Below are 25,582 nucleotides of genomic sequence, written 5' to 3' on the forward strand. Positions count from 1 at the left end.
CTTCTATGCATGCATCTCAGCTCCAGCTTTGCAAACTGTTGGCTAGACGACGCACGGAGCTGACCGTAAACAGGCAAGAGAATATTGTGAATGTGCTCAAAGAAAGCTCCTAAAGCCCAAATCATCATCTGCATGTCTCTCATGTCTTCATCTGAAAAGGCTACATTCAGAATATCCAAACTGAATATGCTGTTTACATGGCCTGTATCAAATTCAGGATATTGACATATTCGGAATAATAGTGGAAAATCAGCGTGCATGTAAACGTAGTCTGTGCATCTATTCTGCTTCCTCACACACTTTTATTTTATAGCCTCAGAAACCGAGAGTATGGGAGCTCTCTATCTGTTTCTCCATCTCACACTGCCTGAAAATCTTTGAATCACGTTCCCCTTCATTCTCTGAGCTCTGCTGCAGTAACAGCTATGAATCCACGTCTTTTCCTCTGTCTGTGTGGGAGCCCAGATTGAGTTTAATAGCATTTAAAAACACGAATCGACTGTGAAAACTGCGGAAACATAGAGTCCTTTGAACTCCAGATGTGTGCATTTGAGTGATTGCGTGCCGGGTTTTCGAGCTCTGCTGTGCACTGCTGTTATTAGCTGACCTGGATCATGTCACGGTATGAAACTGTGCAAAGAAATAAATCCATGAGTGATGAGCTGATGAATGAAGCCACGTACTGACTGCTGAAAACACACTTCAGCTGATTAATCGTCTTCACAGTGAAAGCACACTCAAACGACTGACACGTTAAGACTGAAATTCAGTTTATTTTTATATTTTTAGTCCATTTTGACATTTTTTGACAAGACAGCGAGGTTAGAAGTGTTTGCATACTGGTGTCTCAGTATGGCACCAGCTCTTTTATTTCCACGGGTTTAACTTATGTGTAAATTGTACATTACTCACAGACTCTCTACCCTCCTCTCCCCGAGGAAAAGGTTGTTGCAGGCGACATTGTGTCGGGCTCGCGGATGGTGACACTCGGCACTATTGGATGTAATTAAAAACTAATCCGGAGCCCAGCACAGCAAAGCGCGTTAACAGAATTGACTAATACGCCCACAGGGAGGAATCCTACTGGAGCAAAGTCTTCACCTGCAGTAGCCTCATGTATAACGGTGACTGTGCCGCGATGGGTGGCAAACCAGCTTGTCCAAATACAAAGTACAAGCTTTATGCAGTGGTGGGATGTAACTAAGTAGATTTATTCAAGTACTGTACTTATACTAGAATAGTATACTCCAAATTTCGTACCTTTTTACTCCATTTGTCAGACAGCTTTAGTTACTTCTCATATTACAATGTTTCATAGGCTTCTGGTCCAGTGAAAACCACGTATCTCATGTAAGTGTTGCTTCATGGGTTGAGAAAACTCTCCAGCTTCTTAAAATAAATGAACAATTTGAAAAAATCCACTTGGATTAGCTCGAAAATGCATCTTTACGAAGCTGAAAGCAGTTTTTCTGGGCTCATGAATGGTTGACTTTTTAGAGATGCATGGTTTTCACAGGGCAGCGACACTACAAACATATGATAATCTTTGAATGTGATGCATTGCTGTAGATTTAAGTAACCACCAGTGTATAAAGTTTTAACTTTGATTGTCATGTTAAATTAGGAAAGAAATGGCCTTGAAGCAAAGTTGAAAGCACACTATTGTCTAAAATATTGTGAGCAACAAATAGTCCCCTTAAACCTGCAATAGCAAACAGGATAAGACCCAAAACCAGGATGCTGTTGGGCGATACGGCACTCAGTGATGAAAAATCTTAAATTGCTCCGTAGGGACATTGTGGCAAACATTTTGACGTGGCAAAACAGGTGAAACTCACTAATGAAGGCTGTGTTCCATCTAGATGAGCTGGTCCCAAGGTCGTGGTATTGCTCATGCTAGCTCACTGGAGAGGCTTCCTGGAACACGGACTGGAGCAGAGCCATCGTTCATGTTGGTTGAAGTTTGCTTGTTTTTATCGCCGGTTGGGTTAAATTCAGACATGCCCTTCAGATTTCAATCCAAGAAGTCTGCTTCAGGGTGTCACACCTTGAAATGATGTTAGCTAAAGTTGCCATTCTTTTCTTCTTTTGCTGAGGCATAAAGATAAACAATTAAAGGGCTGCTAAAAAGACATAAAGATCTACCTGTGGGTGGTGTTAGATGGTGGTGTTTCACTCCTTAATGATACAATGTGGAATTCACCTGACTAGTTCTGAGTATACGGTGGCAACATGCAGCTCTGTACAGTCCCACAGAGAATCACTTGATGGCGACAAACTGATGTAATTAGCTTTCAGTTTGTTGTGATCCGAGCTGTGCCTCCCTGGTCGATCAGCTGCCTTCATCTCCTCTGCGCAGAATGCAGGATATGAAGGATGAGACGACTTCAGTCCTCCTTGCACCTGAACTGCACCGTTTACAAGTCAAGGACATCCATAGAGAGGAGGAGCCTGCAGTTCTTTGAGGGTTGAAAATCAGTTTTCACACTCTGAACTCCAGGATGTCCCACACAGGCTTAGTGGTGTTTCAGTGTGGCGGGCCCGGAGGCCGGAGAAGGCACTTGGCTGTTGTGGTGTTTATGAAAACCCATTTGAAGACTATTTGGCCTTCAGAAGAGTGTTGACAGCTGGAGCCCTTTCAGACCTGGTGTAATGCGGCCTGACATTCAGCCTAATATCTTCAATTTAGTTACTTCAGGGTAAAAGCCTGTTTTATGTGATGTTTCTATTAGCCTTTTTCTGTCGAGGTGCTTTATATAAGAAAGGTTTTAGTGAGGAATAAATCAGTTTGTGTTTTTACTAGTATAACATGATTTGCTGTGGCTATATTCTGCTTGTCACTGTACCTCACTGGGTTGCAGTGGATAGTTTTTGCCTGTCAGGGGCAATAAAAGATTTCATAGTTCATCTTAAGCTCGCAGTGAGACGTTTTGAACACCTTCTCTTTTGAGAAATGCTTCACATTCACTCTTTTAGTGAAGAGGTTTCTCCTTTTGGAGACTGTAGCCACAAATTATTTGTTACTCGCAGAAGAGATTTTATTGGCCTTTCTGCATTCACAAATGCAAATGCTAACGGCTCTGTGAGGCTGCACTTGGGCACAGTGGTGATTTGAGCTAAACGCTGAAGTCAGCATGCTGATTTAGCTGGTTTAGCATTAGTTTCCTACGTCCACTAGCTCAGTTTAGCATTTGCTAATAAGCACATAACACAAATTACAGTTGCAGATGATTGAGCATTAGTTTTGCAATACTGGACAAACTGAAATTTCAACCTGTGGATGGCATTAGATGGAAAGATAAGGGATAATCAAAGTTATTGCAATTAATCCTGAGGGGAACATGAACATCTGAACCAAGTTTTATGGCAATCCATCCAATAATTGTAGAGAAATCTCACTTAAAACCTCAAGGTGGTGCTGAAGGAAAAGGGTCATTAAAGTCAGCAGGATTCACCCTCTGGGGAACATGAATGAAAAAAAGGTAGCATCCCTTTATCTTTCATGCATCTTCTGCTGTTATCTGTGCTTTTGATGAACATGAGAATCAGCTCCTTGCCTTTGTCCACCTGTGCAACAGGCAGCAGCAGCGTCTCACCACCTCCTCGGATCAGGAAGTCATAATTCGGCCTTTGGAGTAGGTAGCTGTGCCACAAGTCGAGCATCGGCGGTGAATTAGCCCAGCCTGCACTGTCAACACTAACCGCTGGTCCTGCTAAGAAAGGCTTTGTGACTCTGTCCCGGAGAGTTGCGCTCACGCTGTGTTCTGCTGTCGGAAGCCATTCTCTCCCATTCGCTCTCTGTCTCCATCCCTTACACTGAGTACATACGCAAAGAGGGAGTGTATCACAAATGCATGCAGACAAGCTTGGCCATGAATCAGAGAAGATTAGATTTGTTGAGCGCGCACACACGCTCTCGACTTCACCCCATGTAAACTTTACACGGCTACACTCTGTGTCATTCCCGTTGTCATTCTAATTTCATCTGAGGAGCCCTGCCAAGGCAATAATGAACTCAAGTCATGAGGCGGGGGGGCCATGCTGAGTGGTTGTGAGTCGTTTCGTGTGTGCGTGCACGCGCCCGTGTGTCTGTGTGCAGCACGGTGAATGAGAGGGAAGGTAAATGGAGGAGAGGCTGGTGTTAAAGAGAGGGGCTGGCCAGGTTCACACAAACAAGTGTGTGTGTGTGTGTGTGTGTGTGTGTGTGTGTGTGTGTGTGTGTGTGTGTGTGCGTGTGTGTGCTGTGTATAACATTGTGCTGGTTTTAAATTAACCAGTGCAGCGGGGTGTATCATCTAAGCTGCTGTAATGTGTCGACTCCTTTATTCAATTTGAGCTGTAATCTTAGAGCTCCCCACTGGCCTGCCTTCATCAGCCCCCTGCTACAAAGCTAGCTTAACGTAGCTAGAGAGGCAGAGAAATGCTAAAGAGATGAGCCACTTTTCTGGATCAAGATTATACTTAAACAAACGCACCCAGGCTAAATCCCCTCATTATGTGGGTATTATGGTCAAGATGGATCTTGTTTGCGGGAGCCGCTTGAGATGGTTGGCTCCGCTTGCTTTAGGGAATTAGAAAGATGAAGATAGTGGAGTGAAGATGTGTGAAATAGTCCTTTATTCACGTGACTCTGAGGTTCAGAGATGAGCGACCTTTTCCCACAACCGGTTTTGTTTTTTTTGTTTTTTTTTCTTTGAGACTTCACTGCTGTGACGTCAGTGGTCTCGTCTCACCTGAGATTTCAGCAGGAAAGTCACTCTAATGTAGTTTGCTCTGATTTAAAGTCAAACCTATCTTCTTTATATTACAAATTTCTCATAATGCACCCTTAAAAATGTAACTAACAGCTTTATAGACAGCTAATAAATCGTTATGTTTTATGGTTAAGTTAAACCATCAATAAGATGGTTGCCATCAATAAATATCACTGTATTTCTTCACTTTCAAAGCCTCCAACTCAGCTTGTCTTACTTGTATCAGCAGAAAGTTAGTAAGTCATTTACAATTTTAAATGAATAATTAGCTGCTTTTACACTAATTTAAGTTTGCACTTGTAAATGCTGTAAATGCCTGATTAAACACCTACAAAGACAAAGTGTTCTGCTGCGGGAGGATGATCATCAGCAAGACAGATTTTTCCCAACCTGGCAACCCAAACGTTTCTTTTGAATATGGATGAAAACTGACCTATAAAACATAGGTAAAAGAACTATTAACCACTCATAAAGCTGTTAGTTAACTTATAAACCTTTATAAATGCTGCAGTGAAGCTGCTCCAGCACATCAGTGGTTGGTTGTACTGGAGCGGCTTCAGGTGTGAACCCATTTCAGAACCCAGTACCTGAACTGTCTGTTTCCCATGAGCAGCTGTACTGGGAGCACTGGTTTTGCCTTCACTGAGGTTTTCTGTCAAGTTATCTTAAAAACGCGTGAAAGTTGGCTGAGATGTCTGCCATCATTCTTTCAGCCTCATGAAACCTGCTGACTCAGGGGCTCACAGCAGCTTCCAGGTAAGGATTAAGTCTATTTAACAGAAGGATGAATGCTGCAGCAGAGACACTGAGCCTCCACCTCTGAGCGCATCACTCCAGCTTTCATCTCAGGATGGTGACGACCCACGCCGCCGCCGCCCCCTCCCATCCTCCCGGTAAAGTGATACCACAAGGTTTCCAGCTGACACTGTCGCCCCCCCCCCCCCCCCCCCCCCCCCTTTGCTGCTCTTCCCACCCCGCCCCACCGGGACCGGCGGCAGCGGGTGCCAAACCGCCCCCCGGGAGCCGCGCTGAGGACGCGGCCATGCCGAGCGGTGACACTCAGCAGCCGGACTGCCGCCTTGTCTCATCCGTCTCCAGCGCTTCACAGAGGAGGAGGATGCCATGAGATTTCCCACAGGCCCTCACTGGCACCTGGCTGTGAGTGAACCGGGGGGACAGAGGGGATAACCGACGTGATGGTTCCGGCTGTGCATCGAGAACAGGGGCGCTCCGGGCGTCTTTAGTGACCGGCGCTGGGGAGCAAATCACCGGGCTTTACTGTGCGTGTGGAGCCGCGTACGATACCGGACCGACCGCAGTCATTCACATCTAAAAAAGAAACGGTCTCTCAAACAGGTTGCTGAGATTTCCTTCAATCTGAAAGGTAAGGCATGCTGGCCGCGCGACCCTCCGTGCGCCACTTCACGGCTCTGCCCATCAATTCATCCGCTTAATTGATTGAAAACGAGGCTAATCAGTGATGTAACGGCCGCTAAATTGACCTCCAGCCGCCAATTCGGCTCAAACACGAGCTGCGTGCATATCAGAAAAGTACTGATGACCGTTTTTCTGCTACGGAGAGGTCGCCTCTGCTGTAGTTCTGTCTTTACTTGCAATGATGTCCGAATTAATCTCATAATCAGGACAATGAAGTGAGAAAATGGATTTAAGGTGGGTTTATTCTTCAATCTTATTCCTGCTTCTGAGGATTCTCTAATTATAGAGAAATAGAGTTATTGAATCTGTACTTTACCCTGCATGAAAATGGCCACTTTTATACACATTTAGTGTATTTTTTGTGCTGTGGAGTTCATTTCTTTCAGTGTGGGATACTACAGTTTCTTGCATGTGATCTTTTATGAGCACTGACTGAAAGTGGTGGGTAAATGCACTGTGAGTGATCAATGACTGAATTTCAGATGTGAATGGAGACAGACCCGTCCGATAAAACGCACTCGTGTCCTGCAGCTGCAGCACTGACCACATCACTGCCGGGGCCCGAGGCGTCTCCTCGCCATCATGCTTCCAACTGATGTCATGTCTGTTTTTTTCTTTCTTTCTTTCTTTCCCAGGGGGCTTTGCAGCACAGTCGAGGATGCTGTCCCCCAGATGGTGACTTCTAGAGGTACGGTGTGTGTTTGAGCATGCTTTTTTTTTGCATTATGTCTCTCTGTGCACACTGTTTTGCACATGAGAGCAGGTCAAAAGGGGGGCAACTCTACGCCTTTTTGCCACCAGCTTGTTCCTTGTGGCATCTCTGATCTCTGCTCTGCACCTCATGGATCTCGCCTTGGGCGAACTGTGTAAGTTTCAGCATCTCTCTGCGGCTCATTTGGGTTCCCCCTTTCTTTGCAGCTTAGCTGAACCCCCACTCAGGCCTCACATCCATCTCATTCAGCCGCAAATGATCCAAAATAAATCACAGTGAGGTAATTTTGACCCCTTCAAACACAAGAGCGAGTGTACGTGTTGCCAGTCATATGGAAAAATTGGATGACTGAGTTCCGTTTAGACTATTTGAAAATGAAGTCATCCACCCCCTCCTCCACCCCTCCAGCTCTTTGCTGTCTTTGTTCCCTCCAGCTGTGGGTGTCTGTGTCCTAGATGTGGATGTGTTCCTCTCCTCACACGCTGGGATGAGTGCTTTCAGAGGCGGACCAGGCAGAAAAGTCCCGATTTTACTACCTGGCTAAATCGCCCCGTGATGGAAAAATATTGTTAAAGGAATGATACTTGAATAATTGAAGCCCCGGGGCTTTAAAATTGCAGGGACTCGCTGTGATTTCCAGCGCAAAGTTAGAGGCCACCTCAACGAAATATTCATATCATTATTTAAGAATGGATATATCAAGGAGCCACTCAGGTGCTGCCACCCTCTCGCTCCCTCTCGCTCCCTCTCGTCCTTCTCCTGCTGTGGAGTCATCGCTCTGCTCCTCTGTTACTTTTCCCCCCCTGAAATGAATTAAAACTCACCCACTTAATGACTCTGTCTCTATCTAATGTCGTCTTTAATGGGAGCTTAGAATTAAACACAGAGTTTGAAAATTAGTTTTGGAACATATTCAGCACAACGCCTCCCTCAAATAATTAGTTATATCCTCTGTATTTAGCTGCATTGGTGTAAGATAATGAGACTTAAAGCCAGGAGGCGTTTTAAAGAATATATAGAATGAAGTAGAATAGAATGGTAATACAAAGGGCTGCAATAATTAGTCGAATAATTGATGAGCTGATTGGCCGAAAATCAGTCGATTGATGCCAAACATTTGCTGGTTTCATTTGGCTGATTTTCTCCTTTTTTCTGTTATTGCTAATGGGTTTCAAGCTGTTGGTCCAGCCCGTCCTCACCAGGAAAACGGACATATTATTTAAATTGACTGTTAGGCGACGACCTCTAGTGGCCGTAGACAGTTATAACAGGAGCAAATGAGGGGTAAGAAAAAAGCAAGAAAGTCCGCATACGGAGAATGTTGGGGTGGATGGATGGATCAAACCAACACATGACTGTCATCCAAAACCGCTGTTCACGCCCCACAAGAAACCGAAAGTTAACGTTGACCCATTTTAGCTTTTATATCCTACGTAAGTTACATCACTTACGTAAAAGTAATGTACTTATTTTTACCCAGATCTTTCCCCCAAACCTAACCAAGTAGTGGAAATAGCTAGTGAGCTCTGTCCAAAGTTATGAAAATCTGCGGTTTACGTGTCGAGGCGGTCACTGGCCAAGACGTAGTCAGCACCTTACCCCACGTGAAACCAGGTGAAACCGGAATGTTTGCACACGTTGCTCTGATGAGACGTAGCGTGTCGATGAGTATGTTTTAGATGTGGTGAGCATTTGCTACCTCAGGACAGAGACGAACTTGCTCTTTCCCCTTGTTTCCAGTCGTCATGCTAAGCTAAGATAACCAGCTGCTGGCTCCAGCTGCATGGCGAGCAGATAGATACAAGAGTGGCATCAACCTTCTCATCTAACCCCCAGCAAGAAAGGCGATTTCCCAAAATATCAGACTCCTCTTTCAACTTGCAGATAAAGTTGGGTTTGCTAATTAAAATTTCCTTTCAAAGCCTCTCCGATTTTCGTGGCTCACCCAGGCCTCACATGGGAGAAAAAACTCTGAGTTTCAGAATCATCCCACGTGGAACTTTCCGAGGGGAGCGGTGTTTTTACCTCCCCAGCCTTCGATCAGGGATGTGTTCGGCGGCGGTTGTGTAAGAGTGTGTGCCGAGCGTGTGTCCGCGCCCGTGTGTTTCTGTGCGTTGGCATTTAGCTGACTGCGAGGATCGCTTCGTTTCCCACAGAGATAGCAAATTAAAATACGACACCTCTCTCAGCTGCCTCTCATCTCCTGCTTTTCACTGCGTCAAGAGACGACAAAACCGCCAAATATAGCTCCGCGAGTGGAGGGTGAAACCTCTCCATCGCTCTCAACATTTCTAAAATAATGAAGGTCGAAGCTAGATGATGATGTGGTTTGAACAAAGGCATAATCGTCTCACCAATCAGCTGTCTCTGAGTGTGACAGAGAGAGAGGGAAAGGGCCGGAAAAAAGCGTGTTTATTTATCTGTATGCTGTGTTTGAGGGATACGGGTAAAAGTAATTAACTAGCATATTCTCTAATTGTCATAAACATCATATGATTATCGTGTTATTATTTTTGCCAATTAAGGGCCCAAGTTCATATAGATTGTTTTATCTGACCGACAGTACAACCCTTGAAGGTATTCAATTTGCGCAACCAGTAAAACATCACTGAAATGATTAATTGATTTCTGTCCATCAACTAACCGATTAATCGACCGATCGCGTCAGCTCTGCTGTGACGTCCGTTAGCCTCTGCTGCTGTTGCTGTGGAGGAGAAGCTGGGCAGACAGCTGATCCAGAGCTGTTGTAGGTTCATGATGCTTTGTTATTTCAGCTGATAAACTGAATTCATCCAAAATTCATCTACAAGCGAACTGATTTAAACTGTTGACTATTTAATGAGGTTCGCAACACAATTTTAAGCTCTGTGATTAGGTGGTTTTTCGCAAAATACCGTGTTCAGCTTTTTATGAAAGAGCCAAATATTTTCCCACATCGATGGGCAGATGAGTTGAAGCGGGAGGCGCCTCGTGAGACAAAGAACCAGCTGCTCATATAACCCAGGCTTCCAGGGTAACGCACAATTTAACCGAATTTTCCATCCATTATCGCCATGGGAATACTAGAAGCGACTCATGATAAACACTTGGTGGCACTAATTTTCCAATCTGGTCTTTGCAAAACAAAAGATCTGACGATTTGATCTGCTTCCGTGGCATGCCGCGGTCATCACCACGGCGACCATTACCCCAACTTTTCCTCTTCCACCAAGTGTCAAAACATTTTTTTGCAACATTTAATTGTTTTTCTGATTCTCAGGCGTTTCCGTCCAGCTGTTTTTTTATGTGCAAATCGAACACACACATAAAAATATGTGACTGGAAACGCACCCAATGTCTATACAGAAAATGAGCCGTTAAATGACTTTTACTTCTGGCACCCTGGATACAAACTCCTCTCACTGAGCCTCTCTCTCTCTCTCGCTCTCTCTCTCTCTCTCTCTCTCTCACACACACACACACACACACACACATAAACACACACACACAACAACCCACTCTGTAATGTGTTCGAGCTTCGGTCAAAATCCCTGCAAATCTCAGAGATACAGATTTCTCTTGCACAGTGAATCCTTTACTTACTGTCAGTGAAGCTTTGACAGACACACACTGCGCAGCCGGAGTCTGCTGGTCACCTGAGAGTCCCACACTTAATTACATGAAAGGGGGGGGTTTGTGTTGTGAAAATCAGAGGCCTTATACCCCCTCTGAGACTGTCTCATCCCCCTTCATCCCTGTCACCTGTCCAAGTCAGCCCCTGACGGGATTTATGGCAGATCCTTCGACTGCTCTCGTGGCAGAGGGTCGTTCTGTGATCTAAGGGTTGTTATATGTGTGCGTGCACTGTGTGTTTGTGTGTGCTTCCCTGTTGAATCGGACAGCTGTGAACCCACTGAGAGTCATATATGAATTGCGTCAGTTAAGACGGTCTGACAGCGTTAGAGTTGGGTCTCCCAACCTCTTTCACTTGCCATCTTTGTCTCTCCAGTCTGTTGGAAACTCTCTAATCTGAGGCTTTACCTCAATGCTCCCTTTCTTGCATAATTTGGTTGCATGTTAGTCAAAATCACTTGTTTTTGGTTCTAGAAAGATTCCGCCGCTTTGTCTGCGTCGATATACATCAGAGAGGAGCTATAGAGTCTGCATTAATGCGCTGTAGCGGCTTCGGTAGCGAAACACGAGGCTTGTCGTGCCATGAGAGCCGAGGAAGCAGGAGGGGAGTGATACAGTGTGGAGAAAGAGAACGATATGGCTGAAAGAGTGAATGAGAGGCAGAAGGAGGACTGAAGACTAGTGAGGAAGAGAGGGAGAAGATGGAGAAATGGGGAGCAAGAGAGACTTCACATCGCTTTTAACGACATTACCGTGGCCCGTGGTGTATATAATTTAGTACGATGACGCAATGGAAGATACTGCATCGAGTGAGCTGTCTGGGAGTGAGGCTCACATGCTCATGTTCAGCACACACACACACACATTTCTCCCTGTGAGTGTGTCTGAGATCCACATGCATTCAAAATTGAATGTAAAGATTTACAATCCTAACCTTATTTTATCAGAGTTTTGGAGGGGGTGCACCCAACCCGCCGTGCGTTTTTGCTTCCATTCAGACGGTTAAAGAGCAGGCGAGACAGGGCACAGGGAAGAAACCTCTGGCTGGGTTTGACTGTCGGCAAGGTGGAGGGACATGTGGCTCCACAGACAGGCAGCAGACCGAACCACCCATCCCTGAACTACCGTATGTTTTAACTTCCTGGCTCAGATTTGACAGTTGTGACAATGCAAGTGCCAGAACGTCTGCGGCATTTCATTAGGCAGCAAGACAAAAATTCGCAGCAAATTACAGCCTTGGGAGACTCGTAGCTTTTAGAAAATTACATTAATACACCAGTAATGAGAAAGAAGCTTGACATTTTTTTTCCCATCAATTTAATTGGGATAATTAAATGTTGTTCCTCCACTGAGAAATATCTGGATGTTTCAGTTAATCAACTTGAACAGTAGATAAACAAAGTCGCCTGGTGTTGTAATTACTGTAATGGCAGTGCTTATAATGAATAACTCAACCTTGTAAATTAGTCTAAATTAATGTCAAAATCGTGCATTTTACATACTGATAGAAAAGGTCATTCTCTCTGAGTGTGTTACTATTTAGATCGTACGTTCGGTATTTTAATACAACTGCCAGTCCAAAGAAATCAAGGCGCCTGCACACATATTCCATCTCTCTTGCACGCTGCTAATTTATTACTTTCTGTCAGATAAAGCTGTTTAGAAGCTCTATCTGAGGCCAGGCAGCACATTTGCTGTGTGCAGTGAAAATAATTATGTGCGCGGACTCTTGATTTCTTTTTACTTACACTGTGTGACTCTGCCAATCACAGCTATTTCTTTGAGACTATTTACCTGCAATGCAAAGCAAACGCTGGAGGAACGTACACTTGACTGTAATTTGGCTCTGAGTGCTTATGCAGGTATCTATATATATATATATATATATTTGCCTGACTATGTCTGCCACAGCGACAGGAGATGCACGTACAAATCAGATTAGTATGCTGAAACTGTGCTTCACATATGCATACAACATATTGGCCATATGGCAAGTGCACACAGTAGGTGCTGCTGCATTCAGTATGCTAATCCGTCTACATCCTGAGTGCCTGTTTGCAACCCAAAGCGGTTCTGCTGGAAGTCACTCGCGCTTTGCAGATGCTGCTTTTTGCTGTAGTGAATCCAATTACGCACAGTTTATGGCAGTATTTGTGGATCGTGTTGTGAAATCAGATTCCATATGAAACAGTGGGTGTAATTTATACGCTGGTACTGAAACAGCTCGTTGATGAATCAGATATTTTTGACAGTCAGTTTAGAATTTTAAGTGATTTATTGTGTGAAAATCCCACAGCCACAAAGTGAGTTCAGCCTCACAAATACGAGGATTTACTGCTTTTCTGGTAGCCGTCACCAGTCATTATTTTCGACATTTTATAAACTAAATAATCACTTGATTAATCGAATAATGCATGAAACCATAAAGACAATAATAATTAACTGCAATCCCATGTTTCTCTCATCGTCTCCTGACAGGCGCCTCTTTCTTTTCCCGCAGGCGTTCCACTGAGAGGAGGATTTGAGAGTAACGCTCCACAGGCCTGTCATGGTTTCCTACCTGCTCACACTCCTCCATCACTGCATCTCCCGCTGTCTTCTAATGTAAGTGTCCGTCTCCTCTGTTAGTGCTTGGATGCTACTGCTTCACCAATGGATGAAATGATTTTTCATTCATTTAGGGAAATCGGCCTAATTGTTGTATTTCTGGGAGGTAGATGAGACGATTGATGCCACTCTCTTTTCTGTGTGCTAAAGACGGAGGTGTTGACGGGTGGCGATTAGCTTAGCTTAGCATAAAGATGGGAAGCAGAGAGAAACAGCTAGCCTGGCTACATTCAAAAATACACCAACCAGAGCCTCTAAAACGTGCTAATAAACATAATGTATCTCATTTAAATAAAAAGAAATGTAGGCAGTGACAGTTTGTGGTTTGAAGGAGGGTAATATGGTTGCCTGGCAACCACCCTGTGACAAAGATTTCAGCAAGAAATGGCCGAACAACAGCCCATTTCAACATTTGTGAACGGATAAAACAAACAAGATAATACAACATGATAATCAGGGAGCTTTCGGAGCATATTTTGAACTAGGCTAGCTGTTTCCCCCTCCTTTATGTCTTTATGCTAAGCTAGGCTAACTGACTGTCAGTTCAAGCTGTGTAATACTTAATGCGTTCATGCAATACTGGCAGAATGGGAAGAACAGGAAAATGTGAATAAATACAAATGATGAGCCCGTGTGTGTATTCACCCCAAAACAGCCACAATACCTGAACGTTAGCTGTAAGCTAATAGCAAACAATGGCATTCACTAACTGTGTCTGATTGTTACGTAAATTCAATTAAGAATCTGAGTAGCCAAACCTACCATACTTCATAGCGTGGTAGTTTTCTTCTTCTTTTACTTGCAACTACCATACAAACAAGAACAGCTGCCTCGCGAGACAAAACATGAGTTAAAAACAGGCCTCAAAACAGTAAAACTTGCATTATTTTAAAATGCAATCGAGGTGCATGAGAACGTTTTTCACAGACCCTGCGAGGCAGCTGGACTGCTGCATCGCACTGCCTGTACTCACAGACACATTCTCACAGTCGCACTTTATATACCATCAAACTGCCCGACTCTAGTTCAGCCTCTGACTGTGCTCAGCACTCACCAGAGACCCCCTCTGGACTCTCCTCCCCTCTCCTCTCATGGCTTACAGTACATGTCCCCTGCAGCCAGCAGTCGACATGGACAGAGGCACTAATTGCAAACCTGACAGCGGAGGTCGGCTCCTCCGTGGCTCTCTGCTGCAGACAGGTGCAGCGAGGGTGAAGATAAATCCACTTTTTCTCAGAATGGCTCCGGGTCAGACCAGAATCCAGTGCGACTGCGGGTATTTATTCCGCCTGGAGCTCCGGCTCTGCCCCCGGCTCTCTCCTGCAGAGCTCCCTGGGGCTCTGTCCGTCTGCTCCTCAACAAACAACACTCTGAAAAGTTCAACCGGTGCATGAATGACAGCAATTTCATGTATTCGTGTCACGTAATTTGCATCATTCGTGTCACCTGCTGCAAATCGACACAAATTGGCCTTTGTATGGCACCATGCAGCACCATTAGTGTTCAGAATGGGTTTTATTTATATTTAAGCACCAATGCATTGTAGCCATATGCCGATGGTTTGCTGACACTCGCAGTCCTGTCACAATTGATGTGTTCAGGTTTTCTGACGCTTTTTCTCTCAAACTATCTGACCAATAAGACATGAATGCACACGTAGCACACAAACAAAAGAGTGGCATCAATCTGATAAGTGGCGTTCATCCATCCTGTAGAGGTTTAGAGACTCTCTACACAGAGCCTCTTTCGTAGGTTCTCGGTGATTTTCCCTTTAATTTATCATCCATTCTGTATCCGTGAGGCCTCAAACTACCCCAGCTGTCTCTGAACAGCTGCATGATAGGTTGCAACATGTTTCATCAGTTGAGGTTACATCATGATGTTACATGAATTTACTAATTCAGCCTACATTGGTTATCTTTGCAGGCACTATAGAAACCTTTGTTGGACGTGAGTATGTTGACTACTTTGCAGTAAATTTTAGCTGAATCTCTGCCGCCGCAGAAATCCAAAGGTCTAATGAGCTCACTCTCCTTTTTCCTCCCTCTTCTTCTCTGTCGTCAAACTTCTTCATCTCTCTCTCTCTCGCTTTCGTCTCTATCTGTCTCCCTCTGAAGGGTTTGATGGAGAGCTGGTCGAATGTCAGCGGGAACTATCGTTATATCCGGAGGAATTCTTGCCGGAGTGATACTGCTGTGCATTGTGGCAGTGCTCTGTTACTGTAGACTCCAGGTATCACTGGCGCGCGCGTGCGTGTGTGTGCGCGTGTGTGTGTGAGTGCGTGTGTGTGTGGCCTCAGGCATTTGAAAGCAGGATGTTTGAATCTGGAATGAGGGACTTTTACAGTGAAATGAACGTCCGTTGCTTTCATGCCTTTGCCAGACAAGCTCTCACAATGCTGATTAAGCCTGTATTTCATAGTGTACCACAGTTTTTAAACCTGCATCTGTGGCGACATTCCCGCGCTGTCGCCCTGGCGATGCATTTTACCAACGATGATTGGTTTGCCAGAGCTGAAGGAGGAGCAACCGTAGCAAAGAGTAGTCTGTAGCAATTTGGAGTGTGGCGTAACAAGCATATCGATGCCGTTTGTGTAATTACTCTCACTGCCAGTAGGGGGAGACAGAAGCCCCACACTGCTGGTTAAAAATAAGAAATCCAAACTGTTTGCGTATAAAGCTTTAACTAGATGTCCTGTAAAAACAAAGTGATGGTGTATATGATGAGAAATTTGTTGTACTTTGGAAGCAGTGTCATTACAGTACTTTTGACAACAGTAATTTAGCCTTTAAAGCTATCTGTGTGCATTAAGTAAAAATAAATCCCATTCCTTTGTATGTGTATGCAAAAACAGTATTATCTAGTTTTATTTTACATTACAAGCTGACAAAATTGTGAATAATTGTCTTGGAGCAAATTTGAACTGCAGCCCAGAGGTAAGACTGGAAGCAGGGGGAAGCCGCTAGCCGGCTGAGTTAAAACATCTGGCTACCATCACCTCTAAAGCTCACTAATAAACATATTTAATCTTGTTTCTTTAATGTTACAAACACAGAAATGTAAAAACGTCAATGTATGGCTGCAGATGCAGTTCTGCAGTGTAACTATCTGTGTGCTGTAGAGCCTCATAGCTGGTTGCCTGGCACCCGCACTATGGCGACAGGACTCTGGGATGTCCCTGTGCATTTGTGTACAGAGTAAACAAACTTAATAAAACATGTTAATTAGTGAGCTTTGGAGCTGTTGGCAGGTATTTTTTTTAACTGCTTCTAGTCTTCAAGCTAAGCTAGGCTAATTGCCTCCATGCTCTAGCTCTGACGTGACATGTGAGTTCTCATTTTACTGTTTGCAAGAAAGCCTCTTAAATAATTCCCACAATGTACGATTATTCCTTTAATAGTCTTGATGTCCACCACACAGTGTGCTTTACAAGTATTAAACCCCCAACATCTCTCTCTCTCATCTTGTCGCCCCTCTGCAGTATTACTGCTGTAAGAAGAATGATTCTGAGGTGGACATGGGCTCCGTGGTGGGACCGGACCCTCTCTCTCACTTTCCTTGCAATGCCTGCAACGCCCTCGCCATGGACGGCACGGCTATCAGCCCCGTCTCTCTGGATCAGCTGGACACGGGTTCTCACCACAACCACTGCCCCACCTGTTCCCCGTACTCCCTCCGCTCTGGACTCGCAGACAACATGCGTAACGGAGGGGAGCGCCTGGGCTTCCACACCTACTACGAGAACCCGTCCGTCTCTCTGCCGCTGTCCGTCAACCCGCAGGGCTCCTCCCCTCTGAGTTACTACAGTCCCACGGACATGTTTCCTCCCCCACCACGCCCCTACAGCACCCAGGTCTGACCTCTGCTGCACCGTAAAGACACACACACACATAGTTAACCATTCGGACACACTAACACACACCTGACATTTACACGTCTAGCTCACGCGCTTTGGGACTAAATTCAGGTGATGGATTACAGCGCAGCACAGTTCTTGTGTCACCTGCACAGGGGGTTGAAAATTTTAAGCAATGCTTATAAGCCATGGTAATGATCAATTACCAATTAATCATTGAAAGCTTCGGAAATAATAAAAATGCCTGGGTTTTTTTCCCCCATGAAAGCTTATTTTAAATGATTGCTGTGCACAACCGAACTAAATTAGATACTTACATCATAAAGTTTTGTGAGTCATAAAAGAAATAATTTACTGAATAATTTCCAAGCAAGTTTTCTCGATATAACTGTGTAATTTAATGCCAATTATAGGAAAAATATGATTAGTACTAAAGCCCCCAAATGAAAGTCCTCAATGTATTTTTAATTATTATTATATTATTATTAATTTATCGTTGGTACCTTTATTCTGCATATGCAGTATATTCAGCTGTATGCCTGCCTGTTCATCTGATCTGCTCGCACTGACTAAAAAACCTCTCTATGTTACGCTAGCAATTAATTAGGATTAATTAATTAGTGTAAATGAACACAGTCTCTTTTTCCTGATAATTACCACCAAATTACAGGAAACTTAGTGGGAAATAGTATAAGGAAATTATTTCTGAATTAAAATTAAGCTAATTTTCTGCTCCTGCTCCATCTGCCGCTATTCACAAATGACACTAATAAAATTAGAAAGTTGCAGGACCTCAGTTAGATTAGATTAGACATGCAAGGCAATTAAAAAGTTCAGCCCATAGCCTGTCAAAAGATGGCACCCTACACAGTGTTGGATACACAGTAATGGATAAGATGTAAAACACCTTAGAGGTGCATATCCAAGGAGAGTTCGGAATAGTCACAGAATCCTCTTCTCCGCCTCGATGGCCTGGGACATTTGTTTTTTTGTTTTGTTTTGGGTTTTAATTTAAGCACCATCTGCAGAGCGTAAAATAAAATAAGATCTGGGACGCGAGAACCAGAGAATTATTACGATGTTGGCTGCAGCCTGTTGTAGCCGTACAGTCTGAATATATCTGGTCACGTGATACAGAGTCTGAAAAGGACCCGCACCTCTTTAGTTTCTGTTACTCTCTCCTGCATTGTTTCCGCCCCTCTCCCCTCGCTGGTGTTAATTCAGAGTTAGCCTTAGAAACCCCCTCCCCCATCCCCTGCAGCTTACTGTACATGAGGGCTAACAGTTTTTCTATTAGGTGCCAACAACAGAAACGGCTATTGGAGCTTAATCGTTTGTCTTCTACTAAAAGACGTGAAGACTGAAGGTTTTTTGTGTGTGCAGCAATAATTTGAAGGAGTTTTAGAGTGGTAGTGCCAGTTTAGTCTTTCTTTTCTGGTTAATTGTAATGAAAGGCTACTAAAAGGAGGCTGGTTCTGAAGCGTCTTCCATATAAATTGGTGTGTTTAACATTGACAGGTTGAGAAGGATGAAACAAAACAAAGCGTCCTCAGATTTTAGAGGTGTTGTCGGCAGAAACGAGACACTTAGGCTCATGTATCATACTTGTTGATCTTCAAGTTTAAGTTCTGTATCTTTTAAGCCATTATATCTGCTATACAGTACAGTGACGAGATGCAGTGTTATTCCACAGCGTTTGCCTGAATCTATATATTTTTAAGGGGTTTTGTGGTTTTTGTGGGGGATGTCAGGGTTTGAGTGTGTTTTAATGCGTTCGTGCCAAATTAGAGTTTTCCATGCTCTTCAGTTATCCTTCTATCTAGATTTTTCTCTGTGTTTCTGCCTATTATAATACGACAGAGGAACACAATGAGAAGAGAATGGAAATGCACGTTTGGAACGGGAAATTCACTTTGAGATTGTCCTTGAAATTTAGTATAACAGATTAAAGATTGTGAGTAAAAAGACTTATAGAAGATATTTATTCAGTATATTCTCACACCACATTGTTTCCACTGAGCTGTGAGCTTCATAATCACGTCTCCTGATTTTCCTCACCTCACATCCCATTGTTGTTCAGAGGTACGTGCTGAATTTTAACTGTAAAATTACTTTTTTTCTTCATTTAGATGTCCAGTCAGCACTGGTGTCCACTGCCACACAGCTAATATACTCACTGGTCCCCATAGTTTGGTGAACGGGGTTTAGTTTTTGTGCTCACCGGTTCTGTAATGACCACTTTGTTGCACACAAAGAGCACCACTGCTGTATCAGACCCGACCTGTTATTTTTAGATTCCCTTTCCTCGTTCTGACTGTTGAAAATTGTATTTTTCAGATATTTCTGTATGAAATTAGAGTAAGTTTTCCTATAATCTGATGCAGTGAGAGAAATCCACCAAGTTTCACAAAATGTTCCTTTTTTTTGAGGAGGAATAAATGTTTCTATCTGCCTGGACTTTCTTTGGTTTGTCTTCACTTTGAATGACTCAGACAGCAGATGCACAGGATGTCGAAATTGCAGCTTCTTGAAATGAAAGAAAAACAAGAAAAGCACCGAAATGCAGCGGGAGGTGTTAAAAAAAACACAGGGGGACACCAATAAAAACTAAACCAAGAGCTGAAATCAAAGGCAGAAGTGAGAAGTAGCAACACGCTGAAGCTCAAAGAAAGGGAAGTGAAACATGGAAAGAAATGAAACTGAGCTGTTGAATGGCTGAATGAGAGATTTCAGGACAGCCCGGAGGGATTAAGAGAAACTGCACCTGTGACACAAGAGTAAGACTGAGAACATGAGGGGAAAAATCGCGTCACTCCACAGGCGGAGGTGCTGAATCCTCTTTGTTATTCTACATTCATGCTTTGGTATTCTTTCACTTTACCTGCTGGACCCGTTCGCTCTCCTGTCAGGCAGCTCAGCCCATGACAACAATAGACCTGTAGGCCTGCGACACACTAACACCCTGCGGTGAAACATCACAAATACCACATCGTTCACTCGGCAGTCGGCGGTCTGGCAGGTTCGCACAGCATCTGTCCCAGCTGTTGTAAGAGTGAACGAAGTGAAAAGAGCAAAACGGATGAAAATTCAAGTCAGAATCAAGCAGGTGACTTGATCATAAACAGGTGTGTGTGTGTGTGTGTGTATTATCCATGTTGGGTTTTGTTTACACCATCATAATGTGGGGACTCACCTTCCGTATGGGGGGACAAAATGCACGTACCTGTACCATAAACCATTCAGTGAATGGGTGGAGGTTAGGGTGAGTCTCAAGGAAATGAGTGTAAGTTAATGACTGCCCCCCCAAAGTGACAGAAACACGACTGTGTTTGTGTGTGTGTGGCCATGTATTCCTCATGTTGCAGGGACATAAATGTGTTAACACAGTCACAATGGGGACAAAATGCAAGTTCACATAATGTCAATTATTAGATTTTAGGGTGAATGCTTGGGTTAAGGCTAGGGTGAGGCAAGTAGTGGTTTTGGTTAAGGATAGTGTAAGTCTACAGGAAATGAATGTAAGTCTATGTCCCCAAAAATGACAGAAACACAACTCTCTCTCTCTCTCTCTCTCTCTCTCTCTCTCTATCTGTGTGTGTGTGTGAGAGAGAGAGGGAGAGGTGATAAGACAGGTGAGCTGTAGTGGGTGTGTCTCAGGCTGTTGTTCTTTCAGATACTCTCAGGTCTCTTATAAACCCTGCTGAACCTGTTACTGCCCATTTACCTGTAACACACACTCCCTCACCTGACACTGTGTTAAAGAGGCTCCGACTACCACTTATTAGATGTTTAAGTGTTGCTACGCTTCACCCGTTGGAGTATCTCTCACTGTTATCCACCTTGGGACCATAAAGCAGAGCTCCTTTGTGTCGGCGTGGACTTTGTCCTGATATTTCCTGCTCACACTCACATGCTGGGCTGACCTCTAAAAGAAGACGACAGCACCTCTCTGGACTCGCTCGAGAGACACTGACAGGGTGTCCCGACGCTCCTGGTGGATTTCCCCGGCTTCTCCGATTACCTGCCGACGTGGTGATTCTTTGCGATTGTGAGCGTCAGCAGCGCCTGGTGCTGCATATCTGGGCAAGATGATGGAGGAGGTGTCCGTCATGATGGCGCACGATGCCCACCTTATGGAGCAGATGAGCGAGGAGGAGATCCTGGAGTGCCTGGTGGCTGAAACAGGACCTCAGTTCACAGTAAGAATCAGTGTTGCATGGATGCATTCAATGACATCAGATTCCACTCAGAGCACCACAGCTAATATCAGCAGCTCAACCACAATGACGAACCAGCACTTAATAGATCTGAAAACCACTGCATGATTCTGGCATCGGTCAGGGTGACTGCTACAAAACTTCTTTGCTTACTAAACCAGAAATAAGCTGAAACTGACAGAGTACAACAGTCTGCACGCTGCCGCACACTCCTCTGCATGACAAATATGCGATTCCAAATAGAACGAAATGAATTCTGATTGCTCATTTTAGATATTTGAGATATGGAAATTGTCATTTCAGGCTTTAAAAAAGAATCCTCCCCTCCGCTATTATTCCCTTGTGTATCCTAAAATTATCATTCCCCCATGTGCTCAGCTCTATCTTATCTCATTCTTATCCCCATCTCCATCTCTTTTCGGGGCCTGTTCTTGATTTGTCGCGCCCATGCGGCATCCGGCAGCAGATCTGTTTGGGGGCGATTGCTTTCTCCAGCTCAGTCAAATATGACATTACTGCATCTTATTAGCCTTAACTCTCTTGCCTCAGGTCCCAACGAAGAAAGCTAAACTGAGGGAAAGCCGGCTGCAAATAATGGAAGATGAAGAAGACCCTGTGGACAAATACCTGGTCAGAATTCTTGAGCTGCATTTCTCTCTCTCTGTTTAAAATCACCTGATTTCCTGAGTTTGTATTCTGCCGTGCGCAACAAACCCTGACAGACTTCTCTGTTTTGCAGAGGGAGAACCGTCGGCTCCAGCAGGCCAGCCTCCGTCTGGAGCAGGAGAACGACAACCTCGCTCACAGACTGATCACCAGCAAGGTCGCCCTGAGGAATGCTCTGGACAAGGTGCGATTAGCTTCTGCCCTTCACAGAAAGGGTGACAGGGCTTAATTAAAAAACTGTAAACTCATCTGCTGAATTTCTCAGGAACGAGAAGAGCCTCTCAGGAGACTGAACCTTGATAAAACTTAAACATTTGCAGCACTAGAATAGAGCAGATTTTTTGCCTCAAAGGCCCAAAAGTGAAACTTTAAAAACACCCATTGTATAGTTAAGATGCAAAATGGTACCAGGATCCCAAGTTGCCCGCCTGCTCAGATTATGAAAAATAATGAATAATTAGTTGACCTACTTATTTAAAGGACTAGTGTGTAGGACTTAGTGACATCTAGTGGTGAGGTTGCTGCTACCTGAATACCCCTCGCCTCCCCCTCCCCCACAGTGGGCGCTAAAAACACAAGAGGCTCTTTATGTTGCCAGTATCTGGTTTGTCCGTTCTGGCCTACTGTAGAAGCATGGAGGACCCGCTCCCTCTATGGACATAAAAAGCTCATTCTACATTCTAGCTGTCTACACAGCGGTCTGGATCTTTGGATCTGGGGGCCATGCGGGCTGGACATGGCCGTGTGTACGAGTCAATAATGAAAGCTAAAGAAAGTTGTTGATTTCAGGCAGAGGACAGAGTGGACGAGCTCACCAGAGACCTTCTACAGAGCAGACATCGACTGCAGGCTACAGAGGAGGAGAAGAGGGGGAAAGAGGAGGAAGCTGCGATGGTAAGATTTTTAGCACCTCGCCGTCATCACAGCTTGATCGCTGCCATGCGTGTGACTGAAGGGTTTCTCCTCTTCTTGCAGCTGAAGGAGGTGTTACGGAGAGAGCTGGAGAAGGCCGAGCAGGAGGTCAGGAGGTCGTCGGGAATCATCGCCGACTACAAGCAGGTGCAGATATCTGGCTCTTACTGTATTCCTCATAAAGCACATATGAATAAAGGATGCAGTGATGATTAATGATGTTGACGCTCCTTCTTTTCCTCAGATCTGCTCTCAGCTGACAAACCGTCTGGAGCGGCAGCAGGCCGCCCACAGGGAAGAGCTGGATTCACTCAAGGTGAGAATAACCCTCTTCCTGTGGAGCTCTGCTGTCACCTCTCCTGCTTTTATCTCCGCTTTTACTGCTGTCGAGCTTCAGCTTAAAAACCATGTTGTACGAAATCATTTTACAGCCCTTCCTAAAAATCTTTTAACCCAATTCAAACTTTCTTATGAATTATTTTCATTTCTAACAGCAGGTGTCAGGGCTGGATGTCGTATTTGGGGCAGAAAAGTCTTCATTCCGTCTCATTTTCTGCACGTTATTCTCATTCTCCACCTCTGCAGGGCGCAGTGAGGGCTTGCTCGCTCTGTCGATGCATCGTAGATTCAGATGAAGCATCCACCACAGCTCAGGACTCGACAGCGATAGAGGGCCACAGGAATGAGGACAGCGAAAGTCCTGAAAAGGCAGAGCAGAGGAGGGACGACCAGGAGAAGGAGTCCCTCAAGGCCCAGATCAGGGAGCTGGAGCAGGAGTTGGCCCAGACCAAACTCCAGATGGTGGAGGCCAAATGCAAGATCCAGGTGAGACCAGACCCATATTCGTACAAACAAGTCTTGGGAATCTCAGCGTGCAACATCCAGGTCAAATAACCCAGCTAATCATGTGCTGTCACTTTAATAAGAATGTAAATGAAACCTCAAACACACACAGAGCAGAAGGTCTGTAAATGTGGGTACTTTCCTGAGAATACATTCACTGCCTGACCCCTAATCTGAGAGACTTATTATTTTCAACCACCAACTTTAATTCAATGAGAAGAGACTTCACATGTGCAAGAATATCCATCAAGGTTAGCAACAGAGAACATTTCTGGCTGTTAGAGCCCGTCGATGTGAAGCACCCTCATTAAACGTGGGACCATGTGAAGACAGGAAGCAGGACAGGACTCCCCAGAGTCCAGACCCGGGTAGTGAAAGAACAGCGTCCAAGGACGGATTAGCTTGGAGCACATTATTACTTGTGGTGCTAAATTTGAAGCTGGGGTTGGAGAAACTTGATTTTGATAGTATTCAACTGATAAATCCAATCCTCTTCAGACCTCCCTCCAAAACCCCGTCCCAGAACACATGAAGGTGTATCGCCCGACTGCCCATGAGAGTGTTGTGACGAGAAGACCGGTTCTTTAAATAAATACATCAATAAACAACTCTGTTAGATTCCATGATAATATAAACTCACTGCTGTGGCTGTGTGCTACTGTGTGGCTATCGCTAGTGCTCACAGCTGTCAGGTTAGCATGTTAGCATTGGGAAAATGCTAATATGCTAACAAAAACAGTAAATAATAGCGTTCAGTTAGTACTTTATTTAACAGTATGCGTTGGCCATTTAGGCCAATAAGCACAATTACAGTATGTTTTCATATGAAGAGTTCTTCATGCATTGACTCACTTTTGTTCCAATTTAAAATATAGATTTTTAATACAATTTTACATGAAATAATGTTCAAGCACACTTAAATAATACTACTATAAATTATACTTAAATATAGTAATAGCCTGTTACAGCCTACTTCGATTGGAAGTATAATAAAACAACTAAGTGTAAGATTAGTACATTATTTAAGAGTATGCTTTTATCAGTTTAATTGTAATTACAATAAAGTGGATTTTTCTTAATACTGTTAGTAAGCAGACCACCTTAAGGAATTCATCTTTGTTAAACTTTTTAAAAGAGAAAACAATATTAGAGTTTTTTCAGATATATACAAGAACATTAACTGTATGGTTGCACAAATATGGACTGAATTTGACTTGTTTTAAAGTGAAGTTTACGTTTTCCCTGATGCATTTCTCACATACGCCTGTGTTATCCTTGGACAGGAGCTGGAGCACCAGAGAGGAATCCTGGCCAACGATCTCCAGGAAGCCAAGAACAGCTGGATCAGCAAGGCCTTCACCTCCCTGCGGACCTCCAGCGGAGGGGTGCTTCACAGCATCAGCGTTCCCAGAGAGGGGGCTCCCACCGTAGGCCCCCTCTCTGGGTGGAGCGCCAAGAAGCTGTCGTGGCCACACAGGGACAATCGAGAAAACGTCTGACAGCTTGGACTGTGATCAGATCTCGATCAGAGTGTTAATTCATTGTTATGTACAGTATGTATTTAGTACTCCAGCTGCCGTTTCTCATTTGAAACACTAGAGGGTGGTCTCGAGCACAAAACGAGCAGAGGAGAGTACCTGAGAGCACGCACAGGTGCTGTCAGACATGTGCCCTCTCGTCTGCTCACCACTTTCACAGCTACTGTTTCCCCGATGTAGATTTTGCATTTCTAAACCAAATCCATGTGCCATGTGAGTTTCTTGTAAATAATTCTGTCATTTGTAAAACAATTCAAATACAACATCAAAGCAAGTGTGACACCAACTTTTTTTGTGTATGACGTAAGGAAACCTGACGCAAGAGCACCATAGAAACGGTTCTTTCTGAAGGAGGTTTTCCTGTGATGCATCACATTCGCTGTTCCTCTTTCATTATGACCACCACGGCCTTTAAAGTGCTGATCGGC

At 44.3% G+C, this 25,582-nt stretch overlaps 2 protein-coding genes across 2 annotated transcripts; both read left to right on the plus strand.

Annotated features, from left to right (window-relative positions):
* The first annotated feature begins 15,261 nt into the window (after positions 1 to 15,261).
* Positions 15,262 to 16,981, plus strand: LOC121618954 (protein FAM163A-like). The gene is made up of 2 exons (XM_041954600.1): positions 15,262 to 15,354; positions 16,604 to 16,981. Exons 1-2 carry the CDS (start codon positions 15,262 to 15,264, stop codon positions 16,979 to 16,981), a joined length of 471 nt encoding a protein of 156 aa, XP_041810534.1.
* A 3,733-nt stretch (positions 16,982 to 20,714) lies between these two features.
* On the plus strand, positions 20,715 to 25,412 carry LOC121618354 (rab GTPase-activating protein 1-like). The gene is made up of 8 exons (XM_041953818.1): positions 20,715 to 21,177; positions 21,745 to 21,825; positions 21,935 to 22,045; positions 22,651 to 22,755; positions 22,837 to 22,920; positions 23,018 to 23,089; positions 23,359 to 23,598; positions 24,900 to 25,412. Exons 1-8 carry the CDS (start codon positions 21,067 to 21,069, stop codon positions 25,113 to 25,115), a joined length of 1,020 nt encoding a protein of 339 aa, XP_041809752.1. The 5' UTR covers positions 20,715 to 21,066; the 3' UTR covers positions 25,116 to 25,412.
* Positions 25,413 to 25,582: the final 170 nt, after the last annotated feature.

The sequence above is a fragment of the Chelmon rostratus genome, chromosome 15, assembly GCF_017976325.1.
Source record: "Chelmon rostratus isolate fCheRos1 chromosome 15, fCheRos1.pri, whole genome shotgun sequence".
NCBI lineage: Eukaryota > Metazoa > Chordata > Actinopteri > Chaetodontiformes > Chaetodontidae > Chelmon > Chelmon rostratus.

Bases quoted from the DNA above. Each gene is read 5' to 3' on its own strand.
- LOC121618954 (XM_041954600.1), top strand. From the start codon at position 15,262: ATGTCAGCGGGAACTATCGTTATATCCGGAGGAATTCTTGCCGGAGTG. The intron at 15,355-16,603 runs GTATCACTGGCG...GCCCCTCTGCAG, and splicing joins TCTGTTACTGTAGACTCCAG to TATTACTGCTGTAAGAAGAA.
- LOC121618354 (XM_041953818.1), top strand. From the start codon at position 21,067: ATGATGGAGGAGGTGTCCGTCATGATGGCGCACGATGCCCACCTTATG. The intron at 22,046-22,650 runs GTGCGATTAGCT...TGTTGATTTCAG, and splicing joins TGAGGAATGCTCTGGACAAG to GCAGAGGACAGAGTGGACGA. The intron at 22,756-22,836 runs GTAAGATTTTTA...CTCTTCTTGCAG, and splicing joins AAGAGGAGGAAGCTGCGATG to CTGAAGGAGGTGTTACGGAG.